This window comes from Lissotriton vulgaris, chromosome 2_1 (genome assembly GCF_964263255.1).
Source record: "Lissotriton vulgaris chromosome 2_1, aLisVul1.2, whole genome shotgun sequence".
Lineage (NCBI taxonomy): Eukaryota > Metazoa > Chordata > Amphibia > Caudata > Salamandridae > Lissotriton > Lissotriton vulgaris.
The window spans coordinates 656,067,203-656,094,240 of record NC_141687.1 but is presented as its reverse complement, the minus strand read 5'-3'; the positions used below and the strand labels follow the sequence as shown (position 1 = coordinate 656,094,240).

The window sequence follows — 27,038 nt, the reverse complement described above, 5'->3', positions numbered from 1 at the left end:
TAGAAGTCCATCTTCTGTCTGTGTGGAGAAAAATGGTGCGTGTTAAAAAAACAGCCTTCATCAGTTGTGCCAAAAAGTGCAGCAAGACAACCTTCCCTGGAAAAAGGGACATTTTTTTTAACTTTAACGTAGACAGTCACAAATTACATTGTTTTCACATGTCTTCATTCCTAGACCAAAGACTAGTGAGTGCTTTATTCTAACATTCTTAAATGTACTTTGTAGGTGGAACATCTGGTGGCGGGGCCAGTGTGGAGGTGGTGGTGCTCGACACGGAGGCGGAGGGCGATTCTTCAGGGGAGGAGGCGGCGGCTGTGAGAGTTGAGACGGTGGTGGTGGCGGCCAGAGGTAAGCTCTTATATATTCCTTACTTATTGAGATTGAAGACTAGCTGGGAAGGCAAGAATATGAGATGCATGGCTGGGTGAATGATGAAGCAATGATGGGTGGAAGGACAACAGCCTGGGTGGGTGACACAGAAACTGTATGTGTCCATATACCTGGATCATGCTACTATCTGACTCTTAGATAGCATATGTGTATCTAGAGCAGGGGTACTCATAGTACGGCCCGCGGGCCGGTGGTGGCCCGGCAAGCCTTCCTTGGCGGTGCGCAGACCTTGCAGACAATCACTGCTCCCCCGGCCCCCACAGAGCAGAGTGGAGATGCAAGGCCACAAAGAGGTGAAATAGAACAAAGCCTCTGTGGGGCCGGGCAAGCAGTGATTGTCAGGGTGGAGAAGCAGGGGCGCTACAACAAACAAAGCCTCAATAATATGTTAATGGTCTTTTAAAGACCTGTTAAGTACTTTGGTGTTGTTGTCTGTGTGTGCGCGTTGAGGAAGCGGTCTCAACCCGGGCTGAAGGCTGACACAGATAGACACACACACAGTGAGATGACAGAGGGGGAGGTAGAGGGAGGGCAGGAGGGAGAGAGAGATGGAGAGGGAGGGCAGGAGGGAGAGCAGGAGGGAGAGAGATGTATGTAAATGCTGGGTCTGGTGGCTCAGTGGGTGAGGGCATCTGCTGCAGGGACCTGTGTGCAACCTCATGGTCACAAGTTATCGTTTTGCGTTAGCCCCGCCCCCTCTGACTCCGCCCCCACCAGTGCGGCCCTCGGCCCCAAACTACACTGTAAATGTAGCCCCTGAGAGAAAGTTTGTGAGTACCCATGATCTAGAGAGAGTAGACGGTCAGTGGATGAACTAAGTGTAACTTTGAAGAGCATGTAACACTGCACCCGCACGTCCGTTCCAGTGTAGGAAAGGCAAGGAAAAGAACTTTTAATTTTGTCCAAATACTACCATCAATAGTAGCAGTAGTTTGTATTGCAAGCACGGCATAGATCCGGTTATTACGGTGGCCACTCCCTACCTCTCTTAATAAGTTTAGTAGTACTCAGTCATTCATGTGTGGATGTATCACTGGTCACTCAATAAAAAGCAAAGCACCAAAAGTCATCCCATATATAAGCAAAAACATCCCATTTGAAGTGATAGATAATCAGATTATTTATCTTCTTCAATTTTCCATTTCTAGTACTCATTTCCACTGTAGGGTGAAAGTTAAATTAATTAAGGAGTAGCCCTTGAGTTGTAACAGAGTATTCTCAGTGCCACCCGTAATAGAAAAGTAAGAGCTTCACCACCTGCATGTACTGGACGGGTACAGTAACGCAACGCAAGTCTAGGTCACTCCTCATGGCGTGCGTCTCTTTTTCTCGGGTGCAAGTTTACTGCGCTGGCATTATGCCGGCTTGCAGAAGATAACGTACCAATTTTCCAAAACAAGAGACAAGAAGAAGAATAAGACTGGTGTACTTTCATAGTCGACTCTAATGGAAGTCCATAGTGCTCGTTGAATTTGTTCCTTAAACTCCCACTAATGTTAGAGCAAGGATGAAGAAGTGTGAGGTTAGATAGATACTGGCCTCAATAGTTATGTAATGCGTTTGCAAGTTGCTAGTTGTAGTGCAACACAAATTTCTGCTGAATGATTGAGTTAATCTTAAGGAGCATTGGTTACAGACTATGTCTTTCTTTCTTCATATAGGTTCTCCTTCCAAACGAACAAGGAGGAAGGAGCTGGCTAGAGCGGCCCGGCAACGGAGGATCGATGCCACTGTGGCCGAATATCGGCGGCTGGCGGCCCTGGAGGATGAAGAAAGTGTGCAGTCGACCACAACAACTACGTCGTCTGCATCGGCCTCCGTTCCCCCACGGGCTGCCAGTGCCACCCAGCACAGTGGTCCACCCAGACTGAGCCGGGCTGCCAAAGCCAAACGCCACCGCCCAGTAGCAAGGACAACAGCTACAGCTTCCTCTCACAGCCGTTGCACCTACAAGGCATTGAAGGCACGCCTGCGCCGCAGTACCCTGATGGTGTCCCGCCTCCAGCAGGAGCTCCACCACTTTTCCAACCAGTTGGAGGGGCTCCGCGTAGAGCACGCCTTGCTCCGCCAGGAGCATGATGCCCTGGCCCAAAAAGTTGACAGCATCCGCCCATAGTGTCCCTTGCCCCTTTTTTAGAGACTTTTGGGGGGTGGGAATTGGGAGTTGGGTTTTTGGGGACTTTTGAAGGACAATCGTTGGGGTTAGGGAGGGTCTTGCGGGAGATTATTTTGTTAGGGATATAAATATACTTTTTCAAACTTTATCTGAGCATACCCGTTTCTTACTGCTTGCCTGGTGGGTGGGGGTTTAACGTTGACTTTGTTTTCCTGAAAGTTTAGTTCCATTTTCTTCCTTTAAGTGTAAATGCCCAAATGTTTTCAACACTAAGTGCCTCTCACAGACGAAGTGAATCCAAGAGTCCTAGGACTTTAGTAGTACTACCTTCAGTCTCTCGTCTCTCGTACTAATACTCCATTATACCCCCAAACCACCAAACGCTTATCTTACCTGTAATTTGTGTTTGAAAGTAGGGCTAGACCCAGGGCTGGCTCCACGGGAGACAGCGAATATGGTTGACAATCTTGGTCGGATAAAATTTCCTCATAGCGGTGGTACTAGTGGTGTGACACAGTGGCAGTTGCATGCCTATGAAAAAAAAGAAAATGAAATCTGGTTTGTCCTCCTGAGCAATTCAACGGTATAACTGAGAATATAGCAGGTGACAGAAGTACAGTAGAACAGTGCCACATTGTAGCCTAACAAATGGTAAAGTATAACTACTAATTCGGTTGAAGTTCTTTCACATTAGCAATGGTTCTTTGTCAAGCAGAGTAAGAATATATCCTCGGATTTCTTCACCAGCCTGTTGCTATCACCTTATCCTCCCCAGCAAGTGTGTGGATTTATTGCTGTCATTTAGTCACACATCAGTCAAAACCACACAGCCCGGGGGAAGAGGGTTAGGGTTTGAAAAATGGATGGGTACGGGGGTTTTTGGGAAAGGTTTTGGGAGACAAGAAAAAATAGCACAGCATAGACAAACAATTGTGAACATAAACAAATCTTTGGGTACAAACCTATCCATCAATCTTTGAAAGTGCATGCACTACTGCATACATGTCAGTGAAAAGTAAGTAGTACATTCGACAACTGTGGAAGAATAGAAAGAATGCGACAGTACAGGGCCTGTGTGGAATTATTGATAACGATATTCAACATAAGGTCTCTGTACTTAGCCAGATACCCGAGCGAGAGCCTTGCTGGTCACTATAAATCCATTCACAACAACACTAAGTGGGGTTGGTCTGGAAGGTATAGTAGATAGAAAAGGAGAAATTGCTTGTTTTCTAGGTGTCCCCTCACTCACCAGGGTTGCCCCTTGGTGACATGCTTCATCATTGGGGCCATCCCAGTCCTCTACGGCCTGGGGCGTGCTGCGACTTGCGAATTACGTAGGAGCACTTACAAATGACTATGTGTGGTGCAGATGTGATAGTGGAGTGGACTAAGTGATGTGTTAAGGGATCAATTTAGAAGCAGAGAGAGATCTAAGAAATGCAGTCACAGTCAGAGAAAAAGGCAAGGGATACTGTATCTATGTGGTTGTAGTGGTCCTGTTGGAAGTGGTAAGTAAGTTGCCTGCAGAAAAAAAATCCTCCTTTTAGCGGCACTCCTCCTTTGCAGCCGACGCTTCGTCCATCGATGTTGGTCACCAGAAGACACCCTGTAAAAAAAAGCACAGCATAGACAAAGAATGGAACATAAACAATTCTTTGGGTACAAACCTATCCATCAATCTTTGAAAGTGCATGCACTACTGCATGCATGTCAGTGAAAAGTAAGTAGTACATTCGACAACTGTGGAAGAAAGAATGCGACAGTACAGGGCCTGTGTGGAATTATTGATAACGATATTAAACATAAGGTCTCTGTACTTAGCCAGATACCCGAGAGCCTTGCTGGTCACTATAAATCCATTCACAACAACACTCAGTGGGGTTGGTCTGGAAGGTATAGTAGATAGAAAAGGAGAAATTGCTTGTTTTCTAGGTGTCCCCTAACTCACCAGGGTTGCCCCTTGGTGACATGCTTCATCATTGGGGCCATCCCAGTCCTCTACGGCCTGGGGCGTGCTGCGACTTGCGAATTACGTAGGAGCACTTACAAATGACTATGTGTGGTGCAGATGTGATAGTGGAGTGGACTAAGTGATGTGTTAAGGGATCAATTTAGAAGCAGAGAGAGATCCAAGAAATGCAGTCACAGTCAGAGAAAAAGGCAAGGGATACTGTATCTATGTGGTTGTAGTGGTCCTGTTGGAAGTGGTAAGTAAGTTGCCTGCAGAAAAAAAATCCTCCTTTTAGCGGCACTCCTCCTTTGCAGCCGACGCTTCGTCCATCGATGTTGGTCACCAGAAGACACCCTGTAAAAAAAAGCACAGCATAGACAAAGAATGGAACATAAACAATTCTTTGGGTACAAACCTATCCATCAATCTTTGAAAGTGCATGCACTACTGCATGCATGTCAGTGAAAAGTAAGTAGTACATTCGACAACTGTGGAAGAAAGAATGCGACAGTACAGGGCCTGTGTGGAATTATTGATAACGATATTCAACATAAGGTCTCTGTACTTAGCCAGATACCCGAGAGCCTTGCTGGTCACTATAAATCCATTCACAACAACACTCAGTGGGGTTGGTCTGGAAGGTATAGTAGATAGAAAAGGAGAAATTGCTTGTTTTCTAGGTGCCCCCTCACTCACCAGGGTTGCCCCTTGGTGACATGCTTCATCATTGGGGCCATCCCAGTCCTCTACGGCCTGGGGCGTGCTGCGACTTGCGAATTACGTAGGAGCACTTACAAATGACTATGTGTGGTGCAGATGTGATAGTGGAGTGGACTAAGTGATGTGTTAAGGGATCAATTTAGAAGCAGAGAGAGATCCAAGAAATGCAGTCACAGTCAGAGAAAAAGGCAAGGGATACTGTATCTATGTGGTTGTAGTGGTCCTGTTGGAAGTGGTAAGTAAGTTGCCTGCAGAAAAAAAATCCTCCTATTAGCGGCACTCCTCCATTGCAGCCGACGCTTCGTCCATCGATGTTGGTCACCAGAAGACACCCTGTCCACTGCCTGCCTGATGCTGAATTGTGGCTCGCTACTGTGAAGCCTGACTCCATCCTTTTTTCCCCATTGCAGAGACTGAAACCCGGCCTGTAGTTATTCAACGAAAAACAGGAAGTAATATAATATTACAACACCACTGATAAATAAATATAAGGTATGTAGGCTGTGGAGTGCAAAAAGTCACAATTTGATTTTCCTAGTAGACAGTACAATATTTTTGAAAGTGCGTACTCTGAGTCACCTTTTGAAGGATAAATAAGTATGGGCAAATTAATGTAGCGGATCTTGCCCCTCAAGCTAGGTGTACTGTAAACTGTGTTTTAGAACAAAATTAGATCTTCCTAGCAGTGCTCCCACCCAGACCCTTACTAAAGCCAGTCGCAAAAATGTAGAAGACCCCCAATCAAATCTCAAAAAACGAGGCCTAGCAGAAAACTGGTGACAAAACTTACTTTGAAAGTAAAAGTAGGCCGAAGTACCCCCTTCCTAATTACCCATTACCCACCGTGGATTGCATTCAAACCACTTGCAAGCAACCAAGCAAAAGTAGCCATAGCCAGCATCGCTCCAAGACTCGAAATCCCCCCCACTCAAACACATGCAATAGAAATACTGCTAACCCTAACGAACCCTAAGTTAAGAATAGTGGCAAAGGCTTTCTTTAACTATGCCAAATCCCCCCTTTCCCACACAGGATTTTCTTCAAATGACTTGCAACCAAAATTACACATTCTCACGAGTGCTCTAAGACCCCAGAACTCAGTTGGAAAAATCTAGAACACCCCGAAACACATGCAATCCTGCTGCTAGGGCTAACCCTAACGAACCCTAAGTTACAAAAAGTGCCAAAACTAAAGGCTTTTTCGCTAGGATTTTGTCCCAACCACTTCTACCCGGTATTAGACCTTCCCAGGAATGCCCCAAGACCCGGCAACCCACCCGCCAAGAAGCATAACACCCCCAAACAGGCCAAAAGCAAAATCTCATACTTACAATATTTCTGGGCCTTCGGTCCAAACGCGCTGCGTAGCTATGCCATAAGTCGGGGTTGGCACGACGGATTTCCTGAAAAGCAAATGCAATCAAGATTAGAGTGTCCCAGCAATGCTCCCAGACCACGAAACTCACCCACAAACAGACGGAACCCCCCCTAAGAGCACCTCAAAGGCAATCAAGTCATCAAAAACACAAAAAAATTTCCGCCTGGGATTTGGTCCAAAACACTTTTATCCGGTATTAGAGCTTCCCAGCAATGGCCCCAGAGCCGTCAACCCAGGAGAAAACGAGTAGAAGACCCCCAAACAGCCAAAGAGCAAAAGTACAAAAATGGGGACTTAGTCAATTTTTCACAAATTTCCCAAATCACTCCGCGCGCGCTCTGCAGCTAGGCCCTAAGTCCCCTCAGCCACCATGGATTTGCTTCAAACCTCTTGCAAAGTAAAGTATATATAGCCAGCAGTGCTCCCAGACCACGAAACTCACCCACAAACACCAGGAAGCCCCCAAACAGGCCCCCGAAAACGCTACATAGAGCAAAATGTCAGAAATAGCCCAAAAATAATCGGCCTGGATTTTGTCCCAACCACTTCTACCCGGTATTAGACCTTCCCAGGAATGCCCCAAGACCCGGCAACCCACCCGCCAAGAAGCATAACACCCCCAAACAGGCCAAAAGCAAAATCTCATACTTGCAATATTTCTGGGCCTTCGGTCCAAACGCGCTGCGTAGCTAGGCCATAAGTCGGGGTTGGCACGACGGATTTCCTGAAAAGCAAATGCAATCAAGATTAGAGTGTCCCAGCAGTGCTCCCAGACCACGAAACTCACCCACAAACACCAGGAAGCCCCCCAAACAGGCCCCCGAAAACGCTATATAGAGCAAAATGTCAGAAATAGCCAAAAAAAAATCGGCCTGGATTTTGTCCCAACCACTTCTACCCGGTATTAGACCTTCCCAGGAATGCCCCAACACCCGGCAACCCACCCGCCAAGAAGCATAACACCCCCAAACAGGCCAAAAGCAAAATCTCATAGTTGCAATATTTCTGGGCCTTCGGTCCAAACGCGCTGCGTAGCTAGGCCATAAGTCGGGGTTGGCACGACGGATTTCCTGAAAAGCAAATGCAATCAAGATTAGAGTGTCCCAGCAGTGCTCCCAGACCACGAAACTCACCCACAAACACCAGGAAGCCCCCCAAACAGGCCCCCGAAAACGCTACATAGAGCAAAATGTCAGAAATAGCCAAAAAAAAATCGGCCTGGATTTTGTCCCAACCACTTCTACCCGGTATTAGACCTTCCCAGGAATGCCCCAACACCCGGCAACCCACCCGCCAAGAAGCATAACACCCCCAAACAGGCCAAAAGCAAAATCTCATACTTGCAATATTTCTGGGCCTTCGGTCCAAACGCACTGCGTAGCTAGGCCATAAGTCGGGGTTGCCACGACGGATTTCCTGAAAAGCAAATGCAATCAAGATTAGAGTGTCCCAGCAGTGCTCCCAGACCACGGAACTCACCCACAAACACCAGGAAGCCCCCCAAACAGGCCCCCGAAAACGCTACATAGAGCAAAATGTCAGAAATAGCCCAAAAAAAATCGGCCTGGATTTTGTCCCAACCACTTCTACCCGGTATTAGACCTTTCCCAGGAATGCCCCAAGACCCGCGGCGCCAACCCACCCGCCAAGAAGCATAACACCCCCAAACAGGCCAAAAGCAAAATCTCATACTTGCAATATTTCTGGGCCTTCGGTCCAAATGCACTGCGTAGCTAGGCCATAAGTCGGGGTTGCCACGACGGATTTCCTGAAAAGCAAATGCAATCAAGATTAGAGTGTCCCAGCAGTGCTCCCAGACCACGAAACTCACCCACAAACAGACGGAACCCCCCCTAAGAGCACCTCAAAGGCAAGCAAGTCATCAAAAACACAAAAAATTTTCCGCCTCGGATTTGGTCCAAACCACTTTTAGTGCTTCCCAGCAATGGCCCCAGACCCGTCAACTCACCTGCAGAGAGGTAGAACAACACCCCCACAAGTGCTGAGTCTTTCTTCATTGGGCGTAAACCAGCCCTCTGCTTTGATGGAAATAGGAGTCTGGAGGAGGAGGATAGAGGAGCATGTTCTTCTGAACTTGTGAACCTGAGGAATGCAGACTGCGGCACCTTCAAATCAATTAGCAAACAAGTGAAGACAGTTCTGGTGATGGGCTTGTTTTTGTGATTATCTGATTAAAGTTTGAATTATATTAACTGTGAACAACAAAGAAAGACAGACACACAGGAATAAAAGTGAATAAGGATGAAAAAGAAAGTTATTGATTCGTTGTCTCATTTTCAGGGCTCGGTATCACGGTCCAGGAATAAGAATAAGGCTTCGTCATCATACTCTGCGAATTCAGGCAGGGTGAGCTCAGTGTCACCTGACAGAGTAGAAATTCCCTCATCTATGTTGCTGGCCACCTCCTCTTCATCCGGCACGCTCTCTCGTACTCTGAAATCTGGTGGTATGAGGTGCTGATTCATCTTGATCATTGTTAACCTCTCCACATTTTTGGGCGAGAGGCGGCTCCGTTTGGGAGTTACAATCCCACCAGCCGCACTGAAAACCCGTTCAGAAGACACGCTTGCGAGTGGGCAAGACAAGTAGTTTAAAGCCAGGTTGGTGAGCTGTGGCCACAATTCTTTTTTCCCATGCCAATACGCCAATGGGTCAGAATTAACATAGACCTCTGTTGAGTCATTCAGATAGTCCTTCACCATCGACTCAAGGTCCTCATCCAAGGTTCCTCCACTTTGCTTAGCTCTTGCTGTGCCTCTGACCTTTTGAGAACCAAACCCACGCAGAGCTAGCCAATCCTCTTCAGTCTCCAATGTTTCTGTTGTCTTTCGTGCAGATGATCCGGTTGCCGGTGTCTTTAACGGCTGAGAGGTCACTTGTGCCACAGGTGCAGAAGTGGATTGTTTTGACTGGGGATGGCCTGCTGATGTACTGCCATTTCCTTCAATTTCCAGCCGTTCTGTTTCAAACTTCTTGGCTGACAAGGCTAGCCAACGTTTGTACTTTGGAACATGTTCATCATCAAAAGGAAAGAATGCTTGGCCTGCCAGCGCCTTTTTGTAGCGTGGATCCAGAATAGTAGCACAAATGTAATGCTGTTCTGAGTGGATCTTTTTAAGACGTTCATCACCTTGTAGGAGCTCTAATAATTGCTCAGCCAGAAGCAAAGAGTCTTGGTTTTTGTCATCTTTTCCAAACACAGAACACACCTCCTTCAGTTGGTCCTCCAGCATGTACAACAATGGGATAGCTTTTCCCAAATTAGAGTCCTCCTTGCTGACTGCACGCGTGAAGAACTCAAAAGGACGAAGCATGCGTGTCAGGCTTTCAACTATGTTCCATTGCAGCCCACCCATCCTCAGCTCCTCTGTACCCTCTTTAAGGAAATATTGATCGAGCTCCGTATACTGCTCATACAGACGCTCAAGCATGTAGAAGGTTGAGTTCCAACGTGTTACCACCTCCTGGATGAGTGCTTTCACTGGCATTTGACGTTGATATAGCAGGCTCCTCAGCTGCTTCCGGGCCTTAAAAGAATGCCTGAAATGCTTGCACATTTTTCGGCAGGTCTCCAATACACTGTACGCTGCACTGCCTTTATTACCCAAGAATTTTTGGACAACCAGGTTTATACAGTGCGCCAAACACGGCACTCTGAAATAGTAACCGTCCCTCATGGCCTTAACTATATTGGCGCCATTGTCCGTGGAAACATAACCAACCTTGCGTTTTAGTGGGGACAGCCAGTTAAGGACCTTTGTGTTAAAGACATCCAAAATGTTTTCTGCTGTGTGACGTTTCTCCAAACCAAACATGGCTAGTGTTTCCGAGCACCTTTAAAAACAATGTTAGTGTCAACACCTGCGTTTAGCTTTGCTTTAGCCCCTGAAAAAGAGACCCAGTGTGCAGTGATGCACATGTAATCAGCGCCTGCGCCACTGGTCCACATGTCTGTTGTCAGATGTATAGTGTGAACAGCACTCTTCTGCAAAGCTGCCCCAATCACCTTCAGAACATCTTCATGTAGTGCTGGAACCGCAACTCGGGCAAAATAGAACCGGCTAGGAACCTTCCATTTAGGGCAGAGCGCTGTCACTAATTCTAGAAAACCAACCCCTTCTACAAAAGAAAAAGGGAGAAGGTCCAGAGCTAGCATTTTAGCCAGCTTAGTGTTATACAGACGGGTCATTGGGTGGTTGCGTTCATATTGCGCTTCTGTAAACAACATCTTTTTAATGTTGCCCTGGACCAAGGATTTACGGGATGATGATGATCTCTTCGACCCAGTTACGCTCGCTGATGAACTTTTCCGCATTGATGTCTCACTCTCTCCCACACTCTTAGTGTGGCTCCCATGGGGTGTGCTGCTGACAGGGGAACTGGGTGTAAGTGAAGTGTTTGAATCGTCTTCTACCTCCTCGTCATCACCAGATGAAAAATCAACGTTTTCATTACGTGCAATTGCGGCTTTCTTGACCGCCTCTAGGTGCGGAAACCATTGGACAGGGTGCGCTCTCTCAAGATGACCTCTCTGGCCTCCGGTACCATAGTTAGAACCAAGCTTACCACGACTAAATCGAAGCTTACAAAGGCTACAAATGGCTACGTTTTCCTTTTTTGGGCAAACACTAAAGAAGTCCCAAACTGGAGACTTGAAATGTCTTCGGGGGCCGGAGGAGGCGGCGATACTGGTGGTGGTGGTCCTGCTGCTAATGCCAGATGAAGTGGAGGATGTGGATTGCCGAACTTCAGTACGTTTTGCACTTTCACCACCACGAATTGAGGTCGAGGACGAGGTGGGTACCTTCTTGCGAGGAAGAAATATGGAAGCGGTAGGTTTTGGTGTACTACTTAACTCCAAATCTAATGATTCCATTTCCATTGCCTCCTCGCCGACATCATCATCACGCTCAGCAGCTTCTCGGGATAGGGTCAAAATGTCTCTTTGCTGCATGCGCGGTGGGGCTGCAGTGACCTTTGTGATGACTGGCTCGTCGTCATCGTGAGAGGCTTCATCACCAGCAGTATCTGTCACTTCTTGTTGAGCCTCATCACACTCCATAGGTTTGAGTTTTTGGACGACCTTCCTTTTACGCTTAGGTACCGGTGTCAGATCATGGTGTGCCTCACTGTCAGACCGCAGTTGTGGTTCCCAAGACAGATCACTTGCATCAGAACGAGGTGGGCTTGAAGAAGATGTAGACACCCCCCTTGATCTTTTCCTTGCTAGGGATGTGGAAGACAATGAATGATCATCAGGAGGAGTGGCTTCCAATGATACCTCGGCTTCATTGTCGATTTCCTGATGTGCCCCTACTTCGGGAGGAACAACTATTGTGGGCACTTGTGAACCTCCATGCACCTTTGCTTGTGCATCTCCTTTTGCTGCCTCTCCTTCCACATGTACTTGGGCGTGTACTTGCACATGGTGTTGTTGTTGCGGCTGTGGTTGTTCAACACTTGTCAGATGAGTTACAACAACCTGTGTTGATTCAGGGACATTGCTGCTACTTTCTTGCGATGAGCCAACATCACTGGTCGATGGTGATTGGAGAAGTACACTGACTGCCTCTGAAGCACTCAAGGGCTTTGACTTAAGTTGGCGTGGTGGTGGAGGCACTGAACCCAATGGAGCAGGGGTGCTGCTCCCAGCTTGGTCCCCAGCAGATCCTGCTGCTGCAGGCGTACTTTTTTTTTTGCTCCCAAAAAACGTGGCGGGTGGCACACCAGCCTCCTTGGTAACTTGCTTCTTCTGCTCCTTACTAGCAACTTTCTTGCTAGAGGAGCTACGGAGAACTTTCTTTGGGGGCGGGGCCATCTTCTTCAGAGCAGGTCAGACAGCAGGCCGCAGTTGCACAAATTGTAGAGTTGTCTGAGGCCTGACGTGACGTTGCGTGACGTTATGCTGCACACACACACCGCTGCAGGACTTCTTACTGGCACTGGTGGTTCTCTTGAGTCTTGTGCACCTAAAAAAAATGGAAGACAGAGGAACATCAGTTCAGTTATAGAGCACAAAAAAATCGAAAAACACTGCAAAATCAGCACAATCCCAATCCATCCATGCCCTCCATAATGTTTAAATTCAAGACAACCCACAGAAAGACTAGGCCCATGCAAGACTCACTACCCCTGGGCATAAATAAAGGTTGAAAAGTAGGCAAAATGGTTGGAGGCCTAACAACAAAGCCTGCATTCAAAATGGCCACTTGCCTCCTAGCACATGGCCAGGGCCTGCCTGTACCAGCACTCAAAATGGCCCCCACCCACATGGCCTGTCCCCATGAACACCCCCAAAAATCGAAAAACACTGCAAAATCAGCACAATCCCATTCCATCCATGCCCTCCATGATGTTTAAATTCAAGACACCCCACAGAAAGACTAGGCCCATGCACCACTCACTACCCCTGGTCAAGGCCCCAACAACAGGTCAAAAATCGAAAAACACAGAAAAATCAGCACAATCCCATTCAATCCATGCCCTCCATGATGTTTAAGTTCAAGACAGCCCACAGAAAGACTAGGCCCATGCTAGACTCAAATACCCCTGGTGAAAAGGCCCCAAGTACAGGCCCAAAAAACGAAAATCACTGAAAAATCTGCACAATCCCATTCCATCCATGGCCTCCATGATGTTTAAATTCAAGACAACCCACAGAAAGACTAGGCCCATGCAAGACTCACTACCCCTGGGCATAAATAAAGGTTGAAAAGTAGGCAAAATGGTTGGAGGCCTAACAACAAAGCCTGCATTCAAAATGGCCACTTGCCTGCCAGTGCCAGCACATGGCCAGTGCCTGTAGCTGCACTCAAAATGGCCACCAGCCACATGGCATGTCCCTCCCCATGAACACCCCCAAAAATCGAAAAACACTGAAAAATCTGCACAATCCCATTCCATCCATGCCCTCCATGATGTTTAAATTCAAGACAACCCACAGAAAGACTAGGCCCATGCAAGACTCACTACCCCTGGGCATAAATAAAGGTTGAAAAGTAGGCAAAATGGTTGGAGGCCTAACAACAAAGCCTGCATTCAAAATGGCCACTTGCCTCCTAGCACATGGCCAGGGCCTGCCTGTACCAGCACTCAAAATGGCCCCCACCCACATGGCCTGTCCCCATGAACACCCCCAAAAATCGAAAAACACTGCAAAATCAGCACAATCCCATTCCATCCATGCCCTCCATGATGTTTAAATTCAAGACACCCCACAGAAAGACTAGGCCCATGCACCACTCACTACCCCTGGTCAAGGCCCCAACAACAGGTCAAAAATCGAAAAACACAGAAAAATCAGCACAATCCCATTCCATCCATGCCCTCCATGATGTTTAAGTTCAAGACAGCCCACAGAAAGACTAGGCCCATGCTAGACTCAAATACCCCTGGTGAAAAGGCCACAAGTACAGGCCCAAAAAACGAAAATCACTGAAAAATCTGCACAATCCCATTCCATCCATGGCCTCCATGATGTTTAAATTCAACACAACCCACAGAAAGACTAGGCCCATGCAAGACTCACTACCCCTGGGCATAAATAAAGGTTGAAAAGTAGGCAAAATGGTTGGAGGCCTAACAACAAAGCCTGCATTCAAAATGGCCACTTGCCTGCCAGCACATGGCCAGTGCCTGTAGCTGCACTCAAAATGGCCACCAGCCACATGGCATGTCCCTCCCCATGAACACCCCCAAAAATCGAAAAACACTGCAAAATCAGCACAATCCCATTCCATCCATGCCCTCCATGATGTTTAAATTCAAGACACCCCACAGAAAGACTAGGCCCATGCACCACTCACTACCCCTGGTCAAGGCCCCAACAACAGGTCAAAAATCGAAAAACACAGAAAAATCAGCACAATCCCATTCCATCCATGCCCTCCATGATGTTAAAGTTCAAGACAGCCCACAGAAAGACTAGGCCCATGCACCACTCACTACCCCTGGTCAAGGCCCCAACAACAGGTCAAAAATCGAAAAACACAGAAAAATCAGCACAATCCCAATTCATCCATGGCCTCCATGATGTTTAAGTTCAAGACAACCCACAGAAAGACTCAGTCCACCCACCACTGAGTACCCCTGGGCAAAAGGCCCCAAAACAGCCCAAAAATCGAAAATTCCAAAATTTTAATTGCAGCAACTGTAATGCCCCAAACAAACTTACTTGTAAAATTTCTAATCCAACAGTGATCCAAAGAAAGTCAAAAAGGCCTCAAATCCAAATATCCAGCAGCATCCACAAAAATTAATCCTTCCAGCTCCAGACCCAAATGAAAAGTGACCAGGAGATGGACAAAGCACTGGGAGGAGCCTGCTGAACAGGAACAGGAAGTTGAAGACTGTGGGGCACTTCCTTCCTCCCACCCCCCTGCCCCCCTCCCCAAAATGGACTCCTCGCTAAAAAAGTGCAGGCAAATGTCAAACTAAGGAGTTATTCAGATAAAAATCATCATTTCTAGAAGGTTTATGCTGCTTGCTGGTGGATTTCTTGTGCAGAATTGCAAATTTATATTTTCGCTCGCCGCATCTCAAATCTCGCAATTGCGAAGTACCGCGAGACGTGATCTCGCCGTACTCGCGTTGACAAACTATCGCTGGCAAGCCGCGATGACGTAATCGCGCTCGCCAATTCCCGCGGGATCACACAGCAAGATCCAAAATGGCGCAGCACTCGCAAACTATCGAAAAAAACTACTCGGCAAACGATGATAAACGCCGCGCGCCGCAAAAATTGTATCACCAACGCCGCGCGCCGCAAAAAAAATCCGCTGCGTGCGAATTTGCGGATTTTGCGGGAAATTCGCAAATCTCGCGGATTGCGAATTTCCCAAAAATCCGCAAAATCCGCGAGCGTAACGGATTTTCCGCCCATGCTTAAATTATTGCCACTTTATCGGCAGGAAAGTGTCGCTAAAGTGGCGATAATGGGTTTGATAATATGCTCTATGGAATTCCAATCGAAGCTCTTGTCAGATGTCCTTCACATTTAACATGAGCTTCGATTGGAATTCCATAGAGTATATTATCAAACCCATTATCGCCACTTTCCTGACGATAAAGTGGCGATAATTCTGTTGCCAAGGTTTGATAATATGGCCCTCTCTCCTTTCATAAATAAAAGTTACACTACAGTTTTACGAGTGCAGTGTACCTAGTACATTTTACTTGTTATAGTGCCGCGTTCAAGTGGTGTGTATATGGAAGTGCCTAGTGCGTTACTGGCGCCCTTTATGCCGACTTATTTCTAATGCATTCCTATTAAGGCTTTGGAGAGCTAGGCTGCTGTGCTTACCTTGTATAAAGAGTGCGGTCACCGGAGTTCACCAATCCACTTGAACTCTGCTTCTATACGTCAAAGTATATTCAATAAGTTGCAGAGAATTCCATTGCTGTTGCTCGATAGGCCGTAGTTGCTTCCGAATGATGTTTGGTGAAGGAAACAAAAGGAGATTTTGATTAGTCATTGAAACTGAGTTGCGTAACTATTATCAAAAGTGAATTTTAATGTGGGTTCTTAATATTCTGTAGTTAAGACTGTTGCAGCTCCAGCAAACAAAGGAAGATCAATAAGTCAATAAAGGCCTGGGACGGCGTCGTGATGCAGAAAAAAAAATCATGGATGCATAATTAATAATAATAGAGGCCTAAGCACGTGGCGCAGTACAGAAATACGACAAAGAAATGTATGCACGCACAATTTTTAAGATTAGAGGTGTATAGGACCTCGTGACTTATAAAGAAATATTTCAATTATGTAAGTACAATTTAAAACCATTGAGGGGTAGGAAAGCCATATGAAGGATAAAAAAATAGTATTATGCATATACAATTTACAGTGGAGGCTGATGTTGTGACGTCTTCTCTTACCTTTGTTTCTGTCGCCTTTTGTCGTGTCTTTAAGGGCTGTGGTTTCGTTGAGTCTGGGGTGTTTTCGACAGTCTGTGTCTCATCAAATTTCACACTACTTGGAGATTTTAATATCCATTTCGATAACATCTTAGACACCACTGCCACAGGAATGACAGCCAGTTTAGCTGCAATCCAACTAGAGCAGCTTGTCTTAGGTCCAACGCACATTAAAGGATATCTTTTAGACCCCGTATTCAGCAACAGTGAATACCTTAAAGTGGGCAGTATTAGCCACCTTCCCTGGACCGATCATTTTTTGATCTCTTTAATTTGGACTACATCTAAACCTCCACCCTCCATCTACTTGCCACGAAAAACTCGTAACTGGTCTAAACTTAGCATAGATAACTGGACCAGCATTCTCACTGCCACTAGTCCCTCACTTTTTTGTGACCCCCGCATTAATAATAGTTTATTTAATAACTGGATCACAAGTTCTTTGGACTCTTCACTTTCCCTTCGTACTTCTGGCACGAAAAGGCAGCAAAAAACAGCGCCCTGGTACAGAGAAGAGCTCAGGGAAAAAAAAAACGTCTCTGTAAAAGATCGGAAAGAAAGGGGCGTCTGACTTATGATTCTACAGACAAAGCCATCTATAGGGAAGCCATCAGGACCTTTAAATCCGAAATAAAAATCACACAATCTGCCTACTATACTGAAAAGATTAGGTTGGCTAAGTCCAAACCTAAAGAGATCTATCAGATAATGAGAACTCTGACTAGGTTGCTGTCTCCCTTGCCAGGCAATGACAATTCACCTTCTTGATGTGATGAATTAGCCAACTCTTTCTTTCTGAAAGTAAATACAATCTATCTCTCCTTTTCAGATTCAGACACAGAATCGTTCACCCAAAGACCGGACTTACCACAGAAATAAAGGTTCCCCCTCAAAACAATTTGGTCCATTTTCCTTTGCTGCACCTTGACACTCTTGACCCCCTTATAAACCAAATAAAATCTGGCTCCCCTTGTGACCCCGTGCCCCCTGGCACGCTGATCCTTGCCAATCAAGTTATTCTTCCCACACTTACGGAGTTGTTGAACTCCTCTATAGTAAGTGGGACAGTACCATTGGCTTGGAAGCATGCCATGGTCCGAGCTTTGCTGAAGAAACCCGCTCTTGACCCAACGAACTTTAATAATTATCGTCCAATATCACTTCTTCCCTGGGCAACCAAGATCCTCGAGAAACATATTAACACCGTTTTAACTCAGTTTCTCGAGGGTAACCACCTGCTTGATGTTTCCCAGACTGGCTTCCGCCCCAAACATGGGACGGAGACTGCTTTGTTGGCCGTGACAGAGGAGACAAGGTGGATCTTGGATCCGGGAGGGTCAGTGGCAGTGATCCTCCTCGATCTGAGCGCCGCCTTTGATACGGTAAATCACAAAATCCTCCTAAGCCGTCTTTTTGACCTGGGAATTTCGGGAGAAGCTTTGGCCTGGCTTAGGTCTTTCTTAATTGATCGAACTTTCCAGGTCTTCGAAGGTACATCGGTCTCTTCTAGCAAGCCATTGGGATGTGGGGTGCCGCAGGGCTCTTCATTGAGCCCTACGCTCTTTAATGCATACATGAGACCGCTGGCTGGGATTGTCAGTCCATATGGTATTAACATCATTACCTATGCGGACGACACCCAGCTAGTGGTCTCCCTTGTGCAGAAGAACAGCCCACAACCACAGTCTAACTTAACAACATGCCTGGAACAAGTCAAGAGCTGGATGACGAAGTCCTGTCTGAAGCTCAACTACGATAAAACAGAGCTAATGCTCCTAGGCCCCGCATCCCCCTCCACCTTGGAGCTGGTATGGCCTTCGAGCATGGGCACAGCCCCCACCCCCAGTGATAACATCAAAAGCCTGGGGGGTGTGGTTGGACAAATCATTGACCTTCGACATACAGGCAGCCAAAGTCTCAGCGACCTGTTTTGGCCTTCTGAGGATGATTAAAAAAATTCTTCCACTTCTTCCCTTTGAGGCCAGGCAGATAGTCATACAGGGCCTAATTCGATCTCGCCTTGACTTCAGCAATGCTCTGTACCTGGGGGCGCCGGAGTACACTCTACAAAAACTGCAGTGTATCCAAAATTGTGCAGCTCGTACACTGCTTGGCATTCCCCGTAGAACTTCAATAAAATCTGGCTTAAGAGCATTGCACTGGCTCCCCATTAGGTAAAGAGTCAAGTTTAAATCTATGTGCATCGCCCACCAAGCCTACTGGAAGTCCGGGCCAGAAATTAGCCAATCTCTGATGTCACCTTACCAACCCAATAAAGCCCTCCGCTCCTCACATGCTTTTTTGGCCCAAGTCCCTAGGATCCACAGAGCGAGGGCTGGAGGTCGATCTTTTGCCTAAAATGCCCCTAAACTATGGAATGCTCTTCCCCTTCACCTTAGAACTAATTCTAACCTGCCGAGCTTCCGCAAACAGCTCAAGACTTTTCTTTTTAATTAGTCAGACTATCCCCTGTTCTTTTCTGAAGGTACTGTTTGGTCTTAGCACCTGGACGTCTCAGGGCAGCTGTTAGTGCTTAATAAAATTGTTTTTCATTTCGTCGCAGCAGAGGCAGGCAAAAGAGAGCGTGCTCACGTCAGTGCCCGCATTATATGGGAACCGTGGGGGCTGACCAAACCAAGCCCAGGGCCGTCATTGGTAGCGTTTTTGCGGTCTATAAGAATGATGGCACTGTGGGAGATCACATTGGCTAATGTATTGGTTTCTAGGCTAAATGATAGCAAGCATGCTTGGTGGTGGCATGTGGGTAGTGTGGGAGGGCATGGACCGCGCATGTGCAAGTATGAGTGTGTGCACTAACAATTAACAACAGAGAGAGATGAGGGCGGTGTTATAGTGTACGCAGAGGCAGGCCCAGAATCGGATCTGCAATGAGTCAGCACTTCTAATCATTCTCCTTAGCGCGTCCTGAGCTCTGATTTGTCACTGAGAGGGCGATCGCACCATAGTTTGTAAAGCTTATCACACTCAGCGTGTACCTGCGCACACAGTACGAATATGCTTTGACGTTACGTGTCGCAATAAAGCTTTGGTGTGACGTCATGTCCAGCGTTCTGTAAGCGAAAGGGGGCAATGTTTCTACTTGGTTTAAAGCATTTATTTATGTATTTGATGTAGATACTAAGGGCAGACATTTGGGATAACTATGATTTATTTTAAATACTTTTAATAATCCTATATTACTTTTAAAAAGAATTACACAAATCGCGGTAGAAGATCATGGGTACTCTTATTGAAAGAGCTGCGCAAGTGCATCATAAGCGTACGCAAAGCCATGTGACTTTAAAACTAGAGATTTGATTGGTTCATAACTTTTCCTATTGCGGGTGTTGAAAGTTCTGTCTCATAATAATTATTCAACTTTTACTTTTTAAGAAGAAGCATTTGTTGTGAGAATCTTCTCAAATAGAAGGAAGTTCACCATAATAAGAGCAATGGAGTCATCTTCCAGCAGTTCTTCAGAGGGAGATTTTATTTGTGAAGATCCTCCAAAGAAGAGGAAAGAAGCTCTAATTTGGAAGTTTTTCACTTTTCCAGAAGGTCAAAAAAAGGTTAATGCTGCAAAAGTAACCTGTAAAATTTGCCAAACAACTCTTACAAGGGGTGATCCATGTAAAAAATACTCCTTTGGCACAGCAAATATGGTGCGACATGTGAAGAACTTGCACCCCAAGAACTTTGCTCGAGCTGAAAGACGGAGGTTGCACGAGACCCCACCTGCTGCTATACCAAGCACATCAACTGCGGCAGCATTTTCAGCAAGCAGTCCACACCCACAATTGATTCTGACTTTGCTAAAGTTAAATTTCTTTGCATTTATTGCGATAAACTTTTGTGTTATGGGGAACAGTCTATCGACCTGATAAAACGCAGGATACAGGATCATTGCTGTCCTCGACATTAGTTGTTCTTTTTTCATTCTTTTGTTCCGCTTGGAATTTGTTGAGAAAACTCAAAAAAGATACAAAACAAAAAAAAGCTGTTCTTTTTATAACTACCTTCACTGGTCAAAGATAGAACTTAGGGCCCGATGTAGGTAAATCTCATTTACGACTCTAGAATACCGAATTTTACCAATTCGGTATTCTAGATTCGGTAAATGAGATGTAGGAAATAATTCGGTAATTTTGACCGAATCGGTATGATTCGGTAATTACCGAATCGGTATTTACTAATTCAGTAATTGACATTGATTCCTATGGGCCTTGAGGCCGATAGGAATCAATGTCAATTACCGAAACAGTAAATACCGATTCGGTAAAATTACTGAATTGTCAAGGGGGACTGGGTGTCATTTTGACACCCTGTTGCACCCCCGATTCTGGCTTCTGCCGGGGGCGCGCACCGGGGAACGCCCGGCGGCGCTTACGTTGCGCGTTTGTATACGCGTGGGTGCTTCCGGGTGCGCTTACGCTGTGCGTATCACACGGACGCGGCTACACAAAAGGTCATGATGATGTTTTCGTTCGTGGCATTAGCGCTAACGGGACGCTCCCCGGTACGCGCACCGGGGCATGCCGTAGCAATGCGCTCACCGGTGAGCGCATCGGTACGTGCCCCGGGAGCGCTCCAGGGCAAACAAATTAAAAAAAAAAAAAACATACAAAAAATAGTATTACATAATTATAAAATATAAAATTCATCATAAAAAATATTACATTTCATACCTATAGAGATTTGCTATTAAAAAACCTATGAAATTCACTGAAAAAACCATAGGTTTTACACCAGTTATAGTTAGGAATTAGCATTTAAGAAACCTATGAAATTCACTGAAAAAACTACAGGTTTCACATCAGCTATAGTTAGGAATTAGCATTTTAAAAACCTATTAAATTCACTGACAAAACCATAGGTTTCACACCAGTTATAGTTAGCTGGAAATTTTACTCGCATAAAACCATTGAAATTCCAACGTTATAGTTAGTTGGATTAACTATAACTTGCGCGCCTGCAATGCACTGCTGATGACGTCACATATTACATCACTCATGACATGGTCAGTGACATCACTCATGACATAGATATATAATTTGCTCAAATTCAATTTTCTCAACAACTACTGGAGGGATTTTCACCAAATATAGAAAGGGCACATCTGCATACCAGGCCCTACCATTTTGCCAAGTTTGGTGTAATTCCATTCAGCCGTTCGGGCTGTAGCCGTGTCTAAAGGTCCCTATGGAAATTAACATGGGGAAAACACGATTTGGGACCCCCCCTTTCGGCCCCCGCTTGACGAATCCCCCCGAAACTTTCAGGGAAGGAGCGGAGTGGAGCTGGCCAAAATTCTGGAAAATTACACACAGATTCCTCTATCGGCGCCAAAGGTATTCCCAATAGAATGTTGAGCGCATATAGATATATAATTTGCTCGAATTCAATTTTCTCAACAGCTACTGGAGGGATTTTCACCAAATATAGAAAAGGCACTACTGCATACCTGTCCCTACCATTTTGCCAAGTTTGGTGTAATTCTGTTCAGCTGTTCGGGCTGTAGCCGTGTCTAAAGGTCCCATAGACAATGCCATTTGAAAAATCTCAAATCCAATTTTCTCAAGAACTACTGGAGGGATTTTCACCAAACATAGCAAAGGCACATCTGCATACCAGGCCCTACCATTTTGCCAAGTTTGGTGTAATTCCATCAGCCGTTCGGGCTGTAGCCGTGTCTAAAGTTCCATTTGGAAATTAACATGGGGAAAACACGTTTTGGGACCCCCCTTTCGGCCCCCGCTTGACGAATCCCCCCGAAACTTTCAGGGAAGGAGCGGAGCGGAGCTAGCCAAAATTCTGACAAATTGCACACAGATTTCTCAATCGGCGCCAAAGTTATTCCCAATAGAATGTTGAGCACATGTAGATATATAATTTGCTCAAATTCAATTTTCTCAACAACTACTGGAGGGATTTTCACCAAATATAAAAAAGGCACTACTGCATACCTGTCCATACCATTTTGCCAAGTTTGGTGTTATTCCTTTCAGCCGTTCGGGCTGTAGCAGCGTCTAAAGGTCCCATAGAAAACGCCATTTGAAAAATGTCAAATTCAATTTTCTCAAGAACTACTGGAGGGATTTTCACCAAACATAGCAAAGGCACATCTGCATACCAGGCCCTACCATTTTGCCAAGTTTGGTGCACTTCCATTCAGCCGTTCGGGCTGTAGCCGTGTCTAAAGGTCCCTATGGAAATTAACATGGAGAAAACATGTTTTGAGACCCCCCTTTTTTCTCAGCCCCCGCTTGACGAATCCCCCCGAAACTTTCAGAGAATGAGCGGAGTGGAGCAAAGCAATTTTAACGAAAATTACAAGCAGATTCCTCAATCAGCGCCAAAGTTATTCCCAATAGAATGTTGGGGATTTCCTTTGGTAACTAGGTCCTAACTATATATACCTACTGGCGACCGCCAGTAGGTAATATATATATATATATATACTAGCAGCCCGCCCCAGCGTAGCCCGGGGCAGCAGGGGGCTGGGGGCAGCATCGCAGCAGGAGAGGCGCAGCAGAGCGGCTGGGAGCAGCAGAGCGTACCTACAGTGTTTCCTTGCTCCGGTTATGTTGGTCCTGGCCGCTTCTGCCCACGCTCGTGTCCGCTGTTTCCCCCGACGTCCCGACTTTGAGGAAAAGGCTTCTGAGCATTCATGGCCCTCGTCCGTCCCTTGGTGCACACCCGCAGCTCTTGTCCACTGTTTCCACCGACGTCCCGACTTTGAGTAAAAGGCTTGCGAGCACTCATGGCCCCCGCCCGTCCCTCGGTGCGCACCGGCGGCTGCTTCACTTACCTCAGCCGCCGCTCCTCTCCGCGCTGCTGAGTTTACCGCTCCACTGCTCCTCCACTTCTCGCTGCTCCTCACCGCTTGTCCGCCGCTCGCCGCTCCTCCCCGTCTGTCCGCAACTCCTCCCCACGCTCATGTCCGCCGCTCTTCCTCTTGCTCCTGAACGCCGCTCCACCCCGCGCTCCCAATGTCATCACGCACGTCGCGGCCGGTGATACTTGCAAGGGACTACTTTTTTTTTATTCCAATATTTTTTAAAGAACGTATATTTTTTATTTTTATATAGCCTATGTCCTTCTGCTTGCCCTGAGGTTTTCAAAGATGTCTTGCGTGTTTGGATTGGTGGTGTACTTTTCGAGTTTACCTGGCTCAAAGGACACAGTTCTCTCTTTATAATAGTAGTATAGATAGATTTATATATATATGTATATATATATATATAATATATATGTATATATATATATATATAATATATATATATAGTGCCGTCTTGTTGCTTTCTGCTGCCGGCTGCCGGTCGCAGAGTTGCGGAGCTTCGAATATATATATATATATATATATATATATATATATATATATATATATATATATATATATATATATATATATATAAATATAGATATGTATGCTGCTAGTCAGCATTGACAACTGGGAGAAATATATATATATGTGTGTGTGTGTTTGTATAATACTTTTGAGGCTTAACTTTAATTGCTGCAGTGTGCACTCACCATTGTAACGTTGTCACCTAGAAAACCATTTTTTTTCCCAACAAATATGTGTGTGTGTGTGTGCGTGTGTGCGCCATTTTGTGTTTGCATACAAGCATATTCATAATCATAATATATATTCAGAAAAAAATGTTGTCGGGTATCTTGCTCCTTTTAGCAAAATCTATGCATGTGTGCGCTATCAACTTTAATTTATTTCGCTCTTGTTGAAGGATTTTGACATTGATATGCAGAATTTGACATTTTCTATTCAACAGCTTTATTCATGGAAAGATAACCACGGATATTTGTTTTAACAATATGTAAATTATATATCACAACTTTATTTCTAGGGTTTGAAAAATAATGTCAACGACCCCAGTGGAAAGCACGTTTCGGGACCTTTAGACACCCATGTAATGCCCGAAGGGCCCCCCCGGAGGGATCTGCAGCCAGCAGTGGCACTGGTGAGGAGGCTGGAAGAGAAACATCCCAGGGCCTCTGCTCAAAGGTAAGACACTGACAGAACTGATATTTATTGTTCAATGACATTAGATGTTTTCCTTCAGTTTCATGTAAGATTGATTTCCCAGATACTATTTAAATATCTCAGAACCCCTCTGGCTTGCAAGCAAACATGAATATCTGACTAAAACTACAGAAAAGGGTGGCATTTATCTGAATTTTGAAAGACTGATGTTTGCTGTCAGTTAGCATGGGATGACGCTGCATCATACGTGCAAGTAAATCTTGATAAAATAAAACTCCAATCTGCTGTAGAGGTCACTTCATAAACTGTAATAAGTGAGATTTAAATTCAGCATGCTGTAATGTTTGCATGATATACGTTTTATAATAAAAATATACTTTTCAACTTTTCTATAGAGACCTCTCATGCGGTATGCAATGATTATTTAATTTTTTGCCATTTTGGGATAAATATAAAAATAGCTTTTTACATCTCATTTAATTGCGATCACGCTAATAACCGAATTTTGTCTTTGAGTTTATATTGTAATTGTATTTATGTAGTATTTAAAATACTCCTCACAAGGGGAGGAAGCAGATAAGTCAAGGGCAGTAGTGATTGGGCAAGGAGAAGGGGTAAAAAAAAAGAAAAGGAAATTTCATGTACCTACCGTCCGCCGCCTCTCCTTGGTCCTCTTTGGTCGACGAAGGAAGTACACAGACTCTCAAACTTCCCTAAGCCAATCACGACGCTGCTGTCAGCATAACAGCAGCATCGCTATTGGTCTGAGTGGCTGGTTCAGCCCTCAGACAGGTATTGGGAGCTTGTTCATGTTCTTCGCCTGGCTGTACAATACAGCCAGGTGGAAAACATGCTAAGTGTGCATGTATGTTTGGCCGGCCCAAGACTGCCTGCCAAACCGTCATGCACACTTAGAAAGTGTCCACCACTCCTCCCCTGCTCTGTGCGCAACCCAGCCCTGCCCGGCCGCACCTAACAAAAACACAACAAAGCCAGTACTGAAAAATAAAATGACAATAACATGCTGTTATTATCATTTTATTTTTCCTGTAGGGGTGTGCTGCTCCACATTAGTGGTAGAGGCACCACTGGAGAGAGCGCCATGTGATAGAAGGGCGTTGCATTGCAGTGTGGTCTATGCGGGAAGCATTTCTGTGTCATGCATGAGCGAACAATGGCTTGTGGACAGTGAGAGATTTAACACATGCACTTTACATTAGTTGATGGTTGTGAATGTTTGAGTGAGTCTCTTTGGGATCCACCCAGATGGCTGTCAGGGTATTATCAAGAAGACAAAGAGTAAACAATGAGACTGACCTTATACTTCGGTGAGGCTGCAGGAGCAATTGGGAACCACTTTACCCCGCTGCCGCGTTTACTCTCAGCTTTGCTGACCTCAGCTCTTGAGAACTGTGTAAGTGGAGGGGAAAGGGATTAGGGAAGTATTGCTGGGCTCTTCTGCTTCAATTTTTCACCCAGGGAGTGCAAGACCAGTTGACTAGTGAAATGATGAACACAATTATTCTTTTATGAACAGTACTTCGACTGGAAAAGTATTATATATTTTTTTGTAATTGTTGCACCTTGAAATCCTCCTTAGTACAATATTCTTTAAACAAGACTCTCTATAATATAAAGATAATGGGCCAGATGTATCAAGGCTTTTGAGACTTGCAAAGGCCGAAATTTGCAGAATTTCGACCTTTGCGACTCGCAAACGGCCTTTTTGCATTTTTTCCTATGCATCAAAAAATCGCAATTTAAGGACTCGCAATAATTTGCGATTCCTTATTTTGCCATAGCATTTAAGGAATTGCAAATTTTGCGATTCCTTAAATGATATGTATGAAACATTTTTGAATTGCGAATTTGTGTTAAGAAATCGCAATTTACCACCAACTTGTAGTTGGTGGTAATTTGCGATTGCTCTTAAAAATGCCCTATTTGGCATTTGTGAGGGTGGCATGTGATACACATACATGCCCATAGAGCATGTATGTGTGCCACATGCACACACACGTAGATTTCAGGGGTGCAGCAGGGTGTCTTTGAGACACCCCTGCACCCTTGAAATAATTCTCAAATTGCAATTAGCAAATTGCGAATTCGCAATTTGAGAATTATTCCACTATCATTCCTATGGGCCTGATGGCCCATAGGAATGCATTGGAAATTATTATTTATTTGCAAATTCGCAAATAAAGAATAATAAGGAATCGCTAAAAAATAGCGATTTTGTACATACATACCGTTTTGCGAATTCTAAATAGCGATTCGCAAAAAATCGCTATTTAGGATTCGCAAAACGGTATCTTGATACATCTGGCCCAATGATCCTAGTCTAGAACCAAGAGAAGCAAGTTGCTGAAAAACTGCCCCTGGTTGTTTATATATTCTTACTGGCATTTTGAACTTAAGAGTTGAACCTCTGCGAAAGAGCTATTCCAAAAACTGCATGGTTTAAGACATCACTGTGAGGTACTAACCCTGCAGTTACCTCACTCATGGTGAACTCCAGAAGCTGCGGCGTAATTTTCCTTTA

The 27,038-nt window shown here is 45.4% G+C and overlaps 1 protein-coding gene across 1 annotated transcript in view; it reads left to right on the top strand.

Moving 5' to 3' along the window:
• Window positions 1-27,038, top strand: part of DCDC1 (doublecortin domain containing 1) — a 1,639,395-nt gene that overhangs the window by 904,818 nt on the left and 707,539 nt on the right. The window contains exon 19 of the mRNA XM_086955816.1: window positions 24,360-24,517. Within this exon, the coding sequence (XP_086811942.1) occupies window positions 24,360-24,517 (158 nt within the window). The remainder of the gene's footprint in view (window positions 1-24,359; window positions 24,518-27,038) is intronic.